The sequence below is a fragment of the Candidozyma auris genome, chromosome 7, assembly GCF_003013715.1.
Source record: "Candidozyma auris chromosome 7, complete sequence".
Taxonomy (NCBI): Eukaryota; Fungi; Ascomycota; class Pichiomycetes; order Serinales; family Metschnikowiaceae; genus Candidozyma; species Candidozyma auris.
In genome coordinates, this window is record NC_072818.1 from 166,287 (window position 1) to 180,234 (window position 13,948).

The 13,948-nt window shown below is 47.7% G+C and overlaps 5 protein-coding genes across 5 annotated transcripts; 2 read left to right on the forward strand and 3 right to left on the reverse strand. All coding sequences in view use genetic code 12, as the record gives it.

Annotated features, from left to right (window-relative positions):
- Nucleotides 1-1,399: 1,399 nt before the first annotated feature.
- Nucleotides 1,400-2,767, reverse strand: CJI96_0005196 (uncharacterized protein; the record flags this gene model as incomplete). The annotated part of the gene is made up of 1 exon (XM_029036200.1): nt 1,400-2,767. One exon carries the CDS (start codon nt 2,765-2,767, stop codon nt 1,400-1,402), a length of 1,368 nt encoding a protein of 455 aa, XP_028889091.1.
- Nucleotides 2,768-3,232: 465 nt separating this feature from the next.
- RPC19 (DNA-directed RNA polymerase core subunit RPC19) lies at nt 3,233-3,613 on the reverse strand (the record flags this gene model as incomplete). Its single annotated transcript, XM_029036201.1, has 1 exon — nt 3,233-3,613. One exon carries the CDS (start codon nt 3,611-3,613, stop codon nt 3,233-3,235), a length of 381 nt encoding a protein of 126 aa, XP_028889092.1.
- A 670-nt stretch (nt 3,614-4,283) lies between these two features.
- Nucleotides 4,284-6,496, forward strand: DBP2 (DEAD-box ATP-dependent RNA helicase DBP2; the record flags this gene model as incomplete). Its single annotated transcript, XM_029036202.2, has 2 exons — nt 4,284-5,535; nt 6,135-6,496. The coding sequence occupies 2 exons, from the start codon at nt 4,284-4,286 to the stop codon at nt 6,494-6,496; spliced, it is 1,614 nt and encodes a 537-aa protein (XP_028889093.1).
- Nucleotides 6,497-7,309: 813 nt separating this feature from the next.
- On the reverse strand, nt 7,310-8,095 carry TYE7 (regulatory transcription factor TYE7; the record flags this gene model as incomplete). Its single annotated transcript, XM_029036203.2, has 1 exon — nt 7,310-8,095. The coding sequence occupies one exon, from the start codon at nt 8,093-8,095 to the stop codon at nt 7,310-7,312; it is 786 nt and encodes a 261-aa protein (XP_028889094.2).
- Nucleotides 8,096-11,875: 3,780 nt separating this feature from the next.
- On the forward strand, nt 11,876-13,417 carry CJI96_0005200 (uncharacterized protein; the record flags this gene model as incomplete). The annotated part of the gene is made up of 1 exon (XM_029036204.2): nt 11,876-13,417. The coding sequence occupies one exon, from the start codon at nt 11,876-11,878 to the stop codon at nt 13,415-13,417; it is 1,542 nt and encodes a 513-aa protein (XP_028889095.2).
- Between the last annotated feature and the right edge of the window lie 531 nt (nt 13,418-13,948).

The window sequence follows — 13,948 nt, forward strand, 5'->3', positions numbered from 1 at the left end:
TTCTGTTTATGAAAATCTTGTTGACGTCCGTGATGTCTCAGTGAGGCAGGTGGGATAAATGGTTTGGGAAAAAAGATGGCGGTGACACGTTTTCAAAGCGTAAATATAGCCTTGTGTTGTGCTTTTAATTTGTATGTTGCTTTTGGAATCGCTGTACTTGATCACTTGATGACTTGTTTACCTCTTCCTCAGGACTGTTCCGATCCGATAAGAATGGGCTGGGGCTGGTGAGGTGAGAAGGATCGATAAAGAATCTGGCTGATAAGAGTGAGTCAATTGAAGTACTGGTGTTTTTGTTTGAGCCAGTAGAGACAGATTTGAGATCCACCTTTGAATTGCTTTTGCGGGTGGGTGTATAAGTCGTTTGGGTGACACACACTTGTTTCAGTGAGATAAATGACGTTTGCTGGAGGTGGTAAGAGCAGTGAGTGAGTGGCGCACGTGATCGGAGGTCGCGTGGCGTGGAGAGGTGACTAAAATTTTTGTGGCTGGTGTTTTTAGGCTTATCGCCGACCACGACATTTTTGGGGGAATGCTACACTGTGCAGTCCTTCCCATCCGACATATGAACGCTTTTATATAGTCGAGCTATCAACAAGTTGCATATAAACTTGAATTACGATTGCTGTAGCAACCAGTTTTGGCGACGACATTTTTGGTTGCCAGATAGTCGGGGAAGCTGTGTGCAGGTGGAGTGAGACAAGGACTAGATCAGGTGACGCAATGGTGTTTGTTTATGTCACGTGCACTACGTCATGTGCTCTAGCACGTGTGGCAGCCTACCAGTGGTAGACTTGTGGATGGGCAACATCACTATATTTCGTAGAGAAAGGAGTCAAAGGCAACTAGGAACGGAGAATTACCTATCTTTATCTTGTGTCGTCTTGTCATGCCGTTTGGTACGTGCTGGGTGCGTGAAAGAGATTGCAGGAACTGCTTGATCATGCCCGGCATGGCTGAAGATTTAAGTTATTCAACTTATCCTCTTATCATATTCTCATAATCTATGAAGGTTAAAGCATGTTTTGTGATGTGATGTGTTTGGCGTGTGGATTCAGGGCCCTTGAAGTAATGTTTGCGAAGAGCAGACGGGGCGTATACTGAACCAAGAGCACTTGACAGCACGCTAATGAACTGTCGGTAACAACGCACAGAATGATCAGATCGAAAGTATTCGAATTTAGAAATGTCGTGTTTTTCAGGCTTCAATGTTTGGTTGCCTGTCTTTAATTGGGTGCAAAATCCAAAACCGCACTACTGACATGATCGATGGTAGCACGTAGTTTGTGGAAGAGATGATTGGAGTATGTTAATTCTTTTGGAAAGCTGCAATTTTTTGTGGTCTAAAAGCAACTAGCACGATACATGTCACTGAAAATGATCTCTTTTTTCGTTGGCCTCAGCTTCCGCTACAGCACTCGTGGCCACATGCTTCCTTCTGTGGCTCCTCGCTCATGACTACCCTCTCCATCATCCCATCAAGGCAAGCTTGAAAGTCGTCCATCAGCTCCAACCTGTAGTCTCGCAAGTACCGCGAGGGACAGTACTCACCACACAAGTAGAAGCGCAGATGAAGCTTATCCAAAAACCTGGACGAGATTCGAAGGTAATCACCCACGCGCGGCGCCATCTGTTGTAAGTGGTCGAAGTCTGACACAAGCAACGAGAGCATCAAGTTCTTGATGACGTTGCTTTTCTCTATGTCGCAAAGCTCATCCACTTTATCGAGCTGTAGTTTCAGGTAGTACGGGCGAAAGCACGGCTCAACGGTTTCTTTATTGACGGGGATAGAGCCGGTGGAACCCGCAGACGAAGGACAGCTTTCCTTTCCTGACTTGGACGCTTTCACCTCAACTTCCACTTGCTCGAGTTTGTCCCGCAAGTACCCGATCTCATTGACCATTTCTCTGTTCTGTTCCTTGGCCTGCTCCAACTGCAACTTGAGCTCACCAACCATCTTGTTCATGTCTGGCACTGCGTGGGATTGCTTCTTTGCCTCCATATCGATGGCATCTTCTGTCAAGTCCGCCAACTCCACTTGCGGGGCCTTTCCAAAAAATCTACAAATGTCCGAGCCCGTGCCAGCCGTTCCTTCCTCGGTCTCCTCCTCCCCCTCCTCCTCCGACCCTTCCTCGCCATTGTCACCTCCCGCAATAGTCTCATCACTGTGGAACTCCTTGATCTCTTTGAATTCTCGTGACATGGGTGGCGTCGTCACGGGCAGCAGCGCCAATTGCAGCAGCAGCAAGGATTTTCTCTGTGGTTTATCAAAAGTATCATCCACACGAAGCTCCTGGGTGTTGTTCCCTGAGTCCAGCTCAGATTCGGCACCTCCACGATGGCCAGGAGAAGTGAATGGATCTTCAGACACAGTAGCAAGATGCAGCCTCCGTCTGGGCAAATAATGTTCGAGCGGCGTCTTTGTGTTTGATGTTTTTGTCGCTTTTTCTAGGTACTTCTCCAAGAACGGCTGCAAAAGCTCAAATAGCTTAGCGGCATCTGTGCTTTGTCTATCACTCTCGTTTACCTTATATAGTGGAGTCAGTTGCGCCGAGGGAGCGTCAAACGCTTTCTTTCTTTCTTCGCTTCCGACTTTGTTACCTTGACTTCTCTCTTTATCATGTAGCTGGGCCAATTTGATGAGCTCTTCCATATTTGCGAGTGACATGGAGTTTTCCGTGTCGGAGTCAGCCACCAGCAGCAATTTGGCCGTGTGGTCTGTTACGTGTGCAAACAGCTCACTTATATCCCCGCCGGGCAGGATCATTTCAGATATTTTGTACGTTTTCTTCAAGTGTTGTTGACAGTACGATATTTGTGAATACGCGGTTGCAAATTACGGTCCACAAATAGACCCGTACACCATCTTGCCAACAGACTAAGCGTCCATCATCGTTGACCCAAGTTATGACTGTTTGTATTATCTAAATATATCTGTATAATTCTGTGGCTACCACGATCTCAGAACTCTTGTCAGTTCTTCAATTGGAGGCCTGTACGTGAATATAGGCCGAATACCACGAAGGCAGTAGACCTTGTGTCTAGCCAAACCGAAGTGAACCCACGTAAATGACTCCGAACGCTTATTAAAAAGAATCCTCAGGCCCTCTTCTTCTGTGTTAGCCGTACATAAAGAGCACTTCCATCAGCCTTCCGTTCTCACTCTTCACTCTCCCTTCACTCAAAGGATCAAGTATCACTCACCTTTTAAGGCACGACTAGGTCTTCCCATTTAGGGCTCCTCTGTCGCATAGCCGCCGGCCTCCACCTTCTCAGTGAAGGTCTCTTCGATGTGTGTACACAACTCGGACAAGTTGTCCATTCCCTGGTGCAACGCTTCCAAGGCTGTGATATTGCCGTACGTCTGGATTCTGATATTGAGCTTGTTCTCTGAAGGGTGTGGAATCGAGTAACCGCAGAATTCAACTTCTGGGTTCTTCATAATTATATACCTTAGGGCATTGCCTAGAGTATGGTCTTCGTCGATGATCTGGAAGGAAGACGCAGTGCCGTCGTCAGAGGAGCCGGGTAACAAGCGGATCTTGTCGGTGTCGTACTCTTGCTCGTCGACTTCGACTTCATTGTCCATGGGAATATCAGTAACTTCGGCCATTTTCCAGGGGGTTGATATGAGTGCAATGTTGAGGGCAGAGATGGACTTTTTTCAATGAGGCATGCACGTGATATCGATCATGTGATATAGTTGCAGTGAGAGGGACGGAGCCCATGCCTACATTGCTGGGAGTGATGAAACTGAAATTGTAGACAGTAGTTATCAAGTAGAAAGCGCAGTAGTGGGAAAATATCTCGCTACGCTGGAGATTGAAGTTTCGTTACTTGGTTACCTTCACTGGTGGCAGTATATGCAGTACGTCCATCCCAGGAAGTGGTAGCGGTAGCACAAACATCAAGACAGGACTGTTCTTAGAGTTATACCCTTCAGTCTTGACAGTTGACTGGTCGAATCTTTTTTAGCGATATCCAAAATTTATATATCCTGCACATAGTGCATATCCAACGGTTGTGCAGCTACAAATGTCCCCCATATCTTCCCTTCAACAACTGCAATTGCTATAAAAACTCATCAGCGCAAACAATTAGATCCTATCACCTTGATGTCAAGCTTTGAGCTTCTAGCTGCAAACGCTCTTGATAAGAAGTACATGTGGTACAAAAGCTCTGCCTGCATAGATGCAAATAAAATTTCTCTTTCTCATCTCTTTCCGTGTATATAAGAGCCTTCAAATCCCCCCATTTCTCAAAAAACCAACTACTTTTCTTCAATGTCTTACAACGGTGGATACACTAACTACAACTCTGGTTATAACAACTACAACTCCAGAGACAACTACGGCTCCCGTGGCGGAGGCGGCGGTGGCCGTGGCTCCTGGGGTGGCCGTGGGGGAAGATTCCAAAGAAGACCAGATGAAAGAGAAGAACTCACAACGCCAGAGTGGGATTTGGACTCGTTGCCGAAGTTCGAGAAGAATTTCTACACTGAGCATCCTGCTGTTGCTGCCCGTTCAGATGCTGACGTTATGGCGTTTAGAAAGGAAAACGACATGACCATTGAGGGTAAGGATATCCCTAAGCCTATCACCTCGTTCGACGAGGCTGGATTCCCTGATTACGTACTTAGCGAGGTGAAGCAGCAAGGTTTTCCCAAGCCCACAGCTATTCAGTGTCAGGGTTGGCCTATGGCTTTGTCTGGTAGAGATATGGTTGGTATCGCCGCCACCGGTTCCGGTAAGACCTTGTCCTATTGTTTGCCTGCTATCGTGCACATCAACGCCCAGCCTCTTTTGAAGCCCGGTGATGGCCCTGTCGTTTTGATCTTGGCACCAACGAGAGAGTTGGCTGTGCAGATTCAGCAGGAGTGCTCGAAGTTTGGTGCTTCTTCTAGGATCAGAAACACCTGTATTTACGGTGGTGCTCCTAAGGGTCAGCAAATCAGAGACTTGGCTCGTGGTGTGGAAATTTGCATTGCCACCCCTGGTCGTTTGATTGATATGTTGGAGACCAAGAAGACCAACTTGAGAAGAGTCACCTACTTGGTGTTGGACGAGGCCGACAGAATGTTAGATATGGGTTTCGAGCCTCAGATTAGAAAGATTGTGGACCAAATCAGACCTGACCGTCAAACCTTGATGTGGTCCGCCACCTGGCCCAAGGAGGTCAAGAACTTGACCAGAGACTATTTGGTTGATCCTATCCAGGTCACCATTGGTTCTTTGGAGTTGGCTGCTTCTCACACTATCACTCAGCTTGTGGAAGTTGTCACTGAGTTTGAAAAGAGGGACCGTTTGGTCAAGCACTTGGAGACCGCCACAACGGATAAGGAGGCCAAGTGTCTTATTTTCTCGTCCACCAAGAGAGCTTGTGACGATATCACATCGTTCTTGAGAGAAGACGGCTGGCCTGCTTTGGCTATTCACGGTGACAAAGACCAGCATGAAAGAGACTGGGTTTTGCGTGAATTCAGAAGCGGCAAGTCGCCTATCATGGTTGCCACCGATGTGGCTGCCAGAGGTATTGGTATGTATCCGATTTGCATTTACTAACTGGTTTAGGATGGTATAAGCGCTGCTGGTCAGCGCTTGCCAGCGTCATGACGAGCACCCTAGCTCGCAAAGAAATTACTCGCGTTGTTGACAGCGCTGATTTGATTTTTTGGCTTTTTTTTTAAATACTTTTTTTTTCCTCTGTTATTGACCAGAGGTTTTTACAGTCTGTTGCCATTGTGTACATGTTATTAAGGCGACAGAACCTCGACAAAAAGCCACGACGTTGACTACGAGAGTGGAGGAGACTAGACTACGACTGTGATTATATGAAAGCAAACGAAACGAACGAGATCGACCGGGGATAGAACCAATGAAGTCCCCGTGGAGCAAGTTTAGCATGATAAGATGGAGAACGCAGCATTTGCTCGTCCTAGGGTGGTTCCTGGAGACGACGAACAATGCCGACCGAAACATTATTGACCGCACACTACTACAGACTTGCCTGCCTGCCGTTGACTCTTTAAGTATACATGCTTTCTATAATCAATAGACATCGAACTCCTTGCTTGTTCGTAGACCATCCTTGCCGGAGCATTCTTCGACAAAAAACAATCCGTACTAACATCGCAGACGTTAAAGGTATCACCTACGTGATTAACTACGACATGCCAGGCAACATCGAGGACTACGTCCACCGTATTGGAAGAACAGGCCGTGCTGGTACTTCCGGTACTGCCGTGTCTTTCTTCACCGACGCCAACTCCAAGTTGGGCGGTGACTTGTGCAAAATCATGAGAGAGGCCAACCAGACGATCCCACCTGAATTGCAGAGATTCGACCGTCGCTCGTACGGATCTCACATCAGATACGGCCGTGGAGGCTACGGTGGCCGTGGCCGTGGTCGTGGTCGTGGAGGCTACGGAGGAGGCCGTGGGGGTGGATTCCGTCAGACGGGCTCCAACTCGCAGCCCTTGGCCAACCGTCGTTTCTAAACCGTGTAATGTATTTATAGAATAATCTTGATAAAGGAAAAGAAAAGAGAAAAAAGGAACAGAAAAAGGAAACGAATTGTAGAAAGGTCACTCGATGTGGGTTTACGAGGTCGAAGTCGCTAGAACGAAAAGAGTATCTTGGCACGTCACTAGGCTTGTTTTCGTCTTCTCGTATAAGTTGTTGCTACTCCCTTCATTGGCTGCAAGGGGACGCTTGGCCATTGTACCTACTAGCACCGGGCTCGGAGTTCAACGTTGAGGTCCAAAAATAAAACAGTTTACATTTGAAGAAATTTCGTACTTTCAAATTTTCGCCTTTGCACTCCGCCAAATAGTTCAATTGCTCATGGCACCATCTAAGGAATATCGTACCTAAATGTGGTGCCATTCGGAGGTGTGTGGCCGAGTGGCAAGTAAAGGGACCCGTGTTCTCCCGCTGGTGTCATAATACATGCAAAACATGCAAAACATGCAAAACATGCAACGGCCGTGTAAAATCGCCAGATTGGCTGCACCCGCCGCTGGCCGTAAGCGATACGGGATGATACGTACTGATTTCGTGAAGCTGGCCACTTTGTGGCCATTCTGTGGCTTAAAAGATGCCTTGAAGTGTGCTTTTGCGGCGCTTTATTTCGTCTAAAAGCTCTACTTTTGTGGAAGTTGTCGTCATATCGTTTATTCGTGAAACCTTTCGTTAATTATGTTCAGCTTTATTGAATCCTATCCTGTATCCGTTCCCAGCGGGCCAAGTCTATCTATCGTGGGTAAACTTATTCTGGCGTTTCCAGATGGCTCTTTTTTGTAAATTGCAGTTTACTGCCTGCTTTCGAGGCTCTTTCTCATGGCTTCGTTCTCCTTCTGGAGATACACAATGTAATCGTACGCCTTTTCCAAAATCACCAGCTTGTTAACCTTCAACTCGATCCGCAGCTTGCTGTTCTCCCGGCCAAACCAAGGAATCACCGTCTGCAAGCTGTTGATCTTGGAATTGATGTTCACTCTATACTTCTTTTCTACCTTGTTGTGTGCTTCTTTCTGCGACTCGGTTAGTCTCTTTCTTGGACACCGCTTTTTTCTTTGGCTCGAACAGCCTCCGTTGCTGTTGTTGTTATAACTGTTGCTGCTGCTGCTGCTATTGCTGCTGCTGCTGTAGGTGCTGTTGCTTGGAGTCACAATTGGTTTCTTCTCGTCTGTGGTGTCAATACTATCTTTGAGTACATCTTTGGTGTCGAAAATAGACTCCAACGCTCTTGGAGTCAAGTTGTTTTTCTGCTGCATCATCTGGAGCTTCAGCGTCACGGAATTCATGAAGTCCAGTCCGTCTGAGGCTGGACTAGTATTCCAATCGCCTTCTTCTTCCTTGATTGGGGGAGTGCTCGAGACGGTAGAAACTCCTGACGAGGCCGAAAATATGCTGTCGTCTTCCAAGACGTTGGGGAACGCGGCTGAGGAGAAGTTCGACTCCACAGCAGGGACATTCATGAAAGTGTATGAGTTGGAAGTGGACATGGGGGCCAGAGACAGCAACAAGTTGTTGATCCACTGGTCTTCGGAGGTGGCTGAGGGCGTGAGGGCCGTTTGGTCGAGGTAGTAAGCCATTATGAGATGTGGAGATTTTTTGATGATGGAGAGAAATTTAAGAAGGGGCCAGGATGGTGGTCTTTTATAGTGATTCTGTAAAACGACCCCGACACGGTTTTTCCGGTGTGGAACTGGCATGGGCCACTTCGGAAAAACCCTGGCGCATGTGGAACGATTTGCCTTTGGTGCGACTTTCTATTGTTGCCGCGCAGCTTCCGTGCTTGTTGCATGAGCCACTCACGCGAGAACAAGGCGATGCTGTACATAACACAAGACAGTGCATTGTCCCAAAAAAAACTAGGGTACCCACACCTCTCCTCAAATTTCACCTTTTTCCAGAAATGAGACCCTTGGGGTGTTCTTGGCCCATTTGTAGACCCTGGCCACACGTACACAAGTGAAATTCGAACGAAATCCCCCACAAAACTCGTATGTTTTCTCATGCACCTGCGTCGATCATTCCCTCGCCTTAGGGAAAATTTTGCAACGTTCCATCTCTAGTCACCCAAGAAGCACCAAACAGCGAAATCAGCGTATGGGCATCAATAGTAGTTCTCTAGGCGTCCTCGGCATTAGGGCCTAACCGAGGCAGATCCATGAAACCTTCCCGTCACAAGTTGTAATATCATACCTACAGTGAGATTTCCCTCATTCTCTCTAGTCTCTCTCAAGTCTCTTTCGAGTCTCAAGCCTCTCAGATCTCTCTCGAGTCTCTCTCTCTCAGATCTCTCACACACATCTCTCTCTCTCTCATCTCCTACTGGCCCCTGCACCTGCAAATTTCATCTCGTCCCTACTTGGTCCACATCCGGCCCACGGCTACTTTGTGGCCACGACCCCAATTCCACCTCGTCTCCGCTCAGGGTCCCATTCCCTAGTGGAAGTGCCGGTCAAAAGCCCCCAGACAGGCGAAATAGAAAAATCGGGTCATGTCCACGAAAAATCCACAATCATTACGAGCAAGTGATCAGACCCACGAAAAATGACACTACGTTGTGGTCTCTCAGGACAGAAATTCGCTGAGGTGCCATTAGGTTCGCCAGTGTAACCTCGTATTTCTTTTCACGGCACCCATTTTTTTCTTGTCTCACTGCGTCGTGGAACAGGGTACACGATCCGAGCGATTAAATAGATTTTGAGGGGTTTAAGTGCATACCCTGCGTTTTTGGCGTGAAACTGGGCGGTCAACGAGGCCACTTTTGTGGCCAGAGTGACCCACGCTGCAGATGCTCATGCGCCCTGCGCATGGAAGGATCGCCTTTTTGCAGCCTCTCAAGCCCATACTGTTACAGGGCCACTTTGCCAATTCCAGCTTATTTCAGGGCACACTACTAAAAGGTTTGGCAAGATTGCTAATTTGTGTTGTTCTCAGGGATGAGACCACTTTGGTGGGGAAGGGGCGTGGGGTGGGGAGTTCAGTGATGAAATGGGACAGGTGGAATTGGGCGCTGGTAAAAATATAGGAGCCGAGGGGTGGCCGAGAACGGATACTCAGTGAAACAGAGAGCAACAAGTGGTGAATTTGGAGAGTTCTGCGATTGTTGCAGAGGTTTGTGATTGAGCTTGCAAATTTTCTTTTTTTTTTTTAAAAAAATTTACCCCTGCCACTGCTCCTACCTATATACTACGGGCTGTTACCAGGGCGGCTCGGATGATAGACTCCGATAACGGTGGTATGCGTGTGGATCCCCCAGGTGAGGGATTTTGTATGTGAGCCTTCGGTGAGCCCAATGTGACAGGTGGACTCTACTAAGCGCATACCACGTCAACACGCTCACATGATAGAGAGCATGGAAAGGGATATATATGCTTGGGAAGTCGCCTAATAGCCGAGACGAGGCTTGGGTGCCAGGCCTTCCTAGAGCAAGATGTGTTTTGCTTGGTAAAGTTACGCAATTGGCTGGAGGTTTTGCAATTGAACTGAGATTAACAAAGCCAATTGAGGTGGTAGCTCTTCAAAGTATGGATACCGTCGAACACTGGGGGAGCAGTGGAGAGAGGAGTCCTAGTCGACCGTTTCGCAGAAGAGCGCTGTTGAGCGTCTATTCGAGCTTGTTACCAACAACTGTCTTAGAAGTATGAAGGTCCCCAAGGTTCGCTAAGCTTAGTCAGCTCTCACCGTACGAAGTCAAACTAACGATTGAACGGAAATGAACCCAATCTCAGCAATTTTGATAAATAGATTTGAGAGAGAAACCACATCTAGTGAGCTCTGGAAGTATGAACGGTTGACTTGACGAACGATTTAGGGTCTTCAAGTGTCCTAGCACCCTCTTTGTGGAGAGTCATTATGCCTGCTAAGAAAGCCTATCCTGGCGAGCTTCATTATTTGAGCTCATGAGTTGTGGTTCAGCTCGGTACAATTTCCGATATTCAGAGCTTGCCAGAGTTCTCAATTACATGAGAAAATTGCATTGCCTTTTTACTACGAAAACTTTTAGTCTGTCACGAAATCGAGCTTACAATTGGGTGTGGCCGTTCTACACCATGATTCTATTCTCCCTAAGAGAGGGCCTTCCGAAAACCTCCTCCATATGGCAGATGCAATGCTACGCCAGCTCTACGCTAGTTATCACCCTGGGATCCCCTCAATCGGTCTGTGGGGAAGCAACCGAGGTTCACTTCAGCGCCATTTGCAACCATCACAATGCAAAGGTACCGGAATACTTTCTGGTGGCCCGGTGGGACATTTCTCCAATATTTCTCCAATTTTCAACAGATGCCAAAAGCACAATGGGAGAGGTGTCCCTGAACATAGCTACTAACTAAAATCGGTAACGGAGCATGGGCCTGGCGATTGGCCTTAACGTCTACAACAAAGACAGAGTTTATGCACGTCGTTAAACTGGCTGTTGGCTCTTCCAGCTTTCTGTTCCATTGGCAAAAGGCAATGCAATTCCAAATCTTCTCTATTAGGGCAATGCATCTACTAAAGTTTAGGTGGAACAGGCGCATCTGTATGGGAACCCCTCATAGGTTATTTCTTATGCCCGAGATGGACTGACAACATGATTGGGGCTCCCGCTGATAGCAAAATGGTGTCACTATCAGTTTCAGTGTTATCACTCTTGTGACTCTCTTTGGTGCGTGTAGCGCAAACTTCTCAACACACAATCAAATCTGCCGCCAACGGCATAAAGTCATTCTTTTCGCTTGCACCAGCTGGGTTAATCAGAGATTGTCTTCAGTAAAGGGGGGAGGGAAGTGGGTATTGTCTCAAAGAGTGACTTCCTTTTTTCTTTGTGGGCATTGCATGGTGCTTAACCCTTTTAGGAAATGTTATGGTCGAATGCGAAAAAGGCGCCTGAAGAACCTGAAAAACGGCAACAATTGACACTAGGAGTTCTATCAGCACCGACACCAACCGGAACCCAACAGTTGCTCATATCCAGCACATTCAGTCACTTCGTGTTCAAGTTGTAGTGGCCCTTTCGGCAACTATGCTGCAGCGGGGAATGGGCTCAAAGGCCGCTGCAGGAGTCGCAGCCCGTTCAATCGCCTGTGTGCAGCGACACCATAATGGCTGCAAAAGCCCTTTTTTTTTTTGTACGGGATATCGGCCCTTTCGCTGTTTTCATGAAGACAATGTGTTCTTCGGGCTTTTCCAGATGCAAGGACCACGCGTGCATCACTCTCGGGAAACGGTATTGTTTTCTGTCCCTCGCTCGTCTGTGTCGGTTGATCCCCTTTCCTGAAAGGGCAATTGCACTGGAGCTTCCTTCTCCACCAAGGTGGTTCACGAGTCAGCTTGTTGCTACTTAACGGACCCTTTTTGGTGATATCCAAGCGACAACGGCCATGTTACTTCTCTCGCTTCTCGTATGGGCCCTAGCGGTGTCTGCTAAGTACGTCAAGCCCACCCCTCCAACAGAAGACGACTTCTATGTCACCCCAGAAAATATCACATCGTATAAAAATGGCGAAATCATTGCCTCAAGACCTGCTCCTGCCATGATCCGGTCAATCTACTTTCCCGCGGACGTCAAGAACGCATGGCAGCTCAAAGTGCGCTCAGAGGACTCTCACGGCAACGCTCAAGCTGTTGTCACCACCATTTTGGAACCCTACGATGCCAACCCCAAAGAAGTCCTAGCATATCAGCCCGCTCAGGACTCGGCCACCAACGATTGCAGCCCTTCGTACTCCATCTTGTTCAATGCCCCTATGGACACCATAGTGCTTCAGCTCGAGATGATTCTCATCCAGCTAGGTCTTGCCAAAGGGTGGTATGTGGTAGTTCCCGACTACGAAGGGTTCCAGGGCGCCTTCACTGCTGGCAGGCAATCTGGACAAGCTACACTTGACTCGATCAGAGCAGCGTTGCACTCAGAAGATATCTCTGGAATCAGCCCGGATGCAAAAGTGGCCATGACAGGTTATTCTGGTGGAACAATTGCCTCTGGCTGGGCAGCAGCGCTTCAACCGCAATACGCTCCAGAGCTTAAGAAGCACTTGCTTGGAGCCGCTTTGGGCGGCTGGGTGACCAACATCACGCTTACGGCCGAGGCAACGGACGGAACGCTTTTTGGTGGACTTATTCCCAACGCAGTCAATGGCTTGCTTCATGAATACCCTAATCTCAGTGACCTTATCGAGACTGAGCTTGCAAAGAACAAACAGCTGGACTTCCTCTCGGCCGGAAAAAAGTGTCTTGTGACGTCGATCTTCGACTACATGTTTGTGAAATTTTTCAGCGGCAAGGACCCTTGGGCTACAAAGGGGTGGGGGTTCTTTGATGTTCCAGTTGTGCAAGAAGTAGTCAAAAACAACACTGCAGCTCTCGAAGAAGACGGTCCCATACCCGAAATTCCTCTTTTCGTGTATCACGGGACCGAGGATGAGATTGTGCCTTTCTCAGGTGCTCAGCGTGGCTACAAGAACTACTGTGACTGGGGTATTGAGAGTTTTGAGTTTGCAGTATCCAACACCACAGGCCACATTCTTGAGTGGGTGGAAGGATGCGCTGCAGCTTTCACCTGGATGGAAAAATTGTTCAATGGCACAAAACCGGTGGATGGTTGCAAAAAAACCATACGCAGCAGCAATATTCTCTACCCTGGAGCAGATATCGAGTATCGCCAGCTTGTGAGGACGTTTTTCAGCTCGATTGGCGGAGGTCAAGTTGGCGAAAGTACTAGAAACATCACTGAGTCTACTATGGTCAGCCAGATGATGACCAAGGTGTTCAGTGGGCTTATCAACAAGATTGGGCCTTTTCCTGTCAAGAGAGACGGGTCAATTGACAGGAGTGTGTTCACAGGTATGAATGACGTGATTGACTTGTGGCAGCGGGAAAACACGGGGCCAGACTGGTTGAAAGGCGCTATACGGAAAGTATAAGAATAGTTAGACAGCTCAATGTAATACAAAAACTATGGCAAAATCGGGCGTAGATGGACGTTTTGGGGTACTTGAGGCCTCCATCTGAAGAGAAACTAGGAGATAGAGGCAGTAACTCCGGCAAAATCTTGCTAACCTCTGGATTTATTGAATTCTGAGGTAGTATCTCCGTTAAGTTATTGCCCAATTGAGAATTCTGATGATGCAACTACTGGAGTTTCAGTTGACGCGAGCGAAGTTCGCGCTGGAGATACGTCATGAGGAAGCAACATATAGAAATGCTGAGCTCAGTAGAGAAGAACCAAGCGAAAACTAGACAAAAAAGCGACCAAGGTCTCCCATTATGTATAAATTAGATGTGTCCAAGAAAAACATCTATGCTCGTTGAACTCCGAGCTTGTCTAAGTCTTCTCTGAAATTTCTCGGCTATTGTTCATATGCGTCAACACATATGCACGAACAGATTAATTCCGGGGCTTATACTTCTCTTACTACTCCTCTCGTAATCGGATTTTTTGCAACATTTCCCTA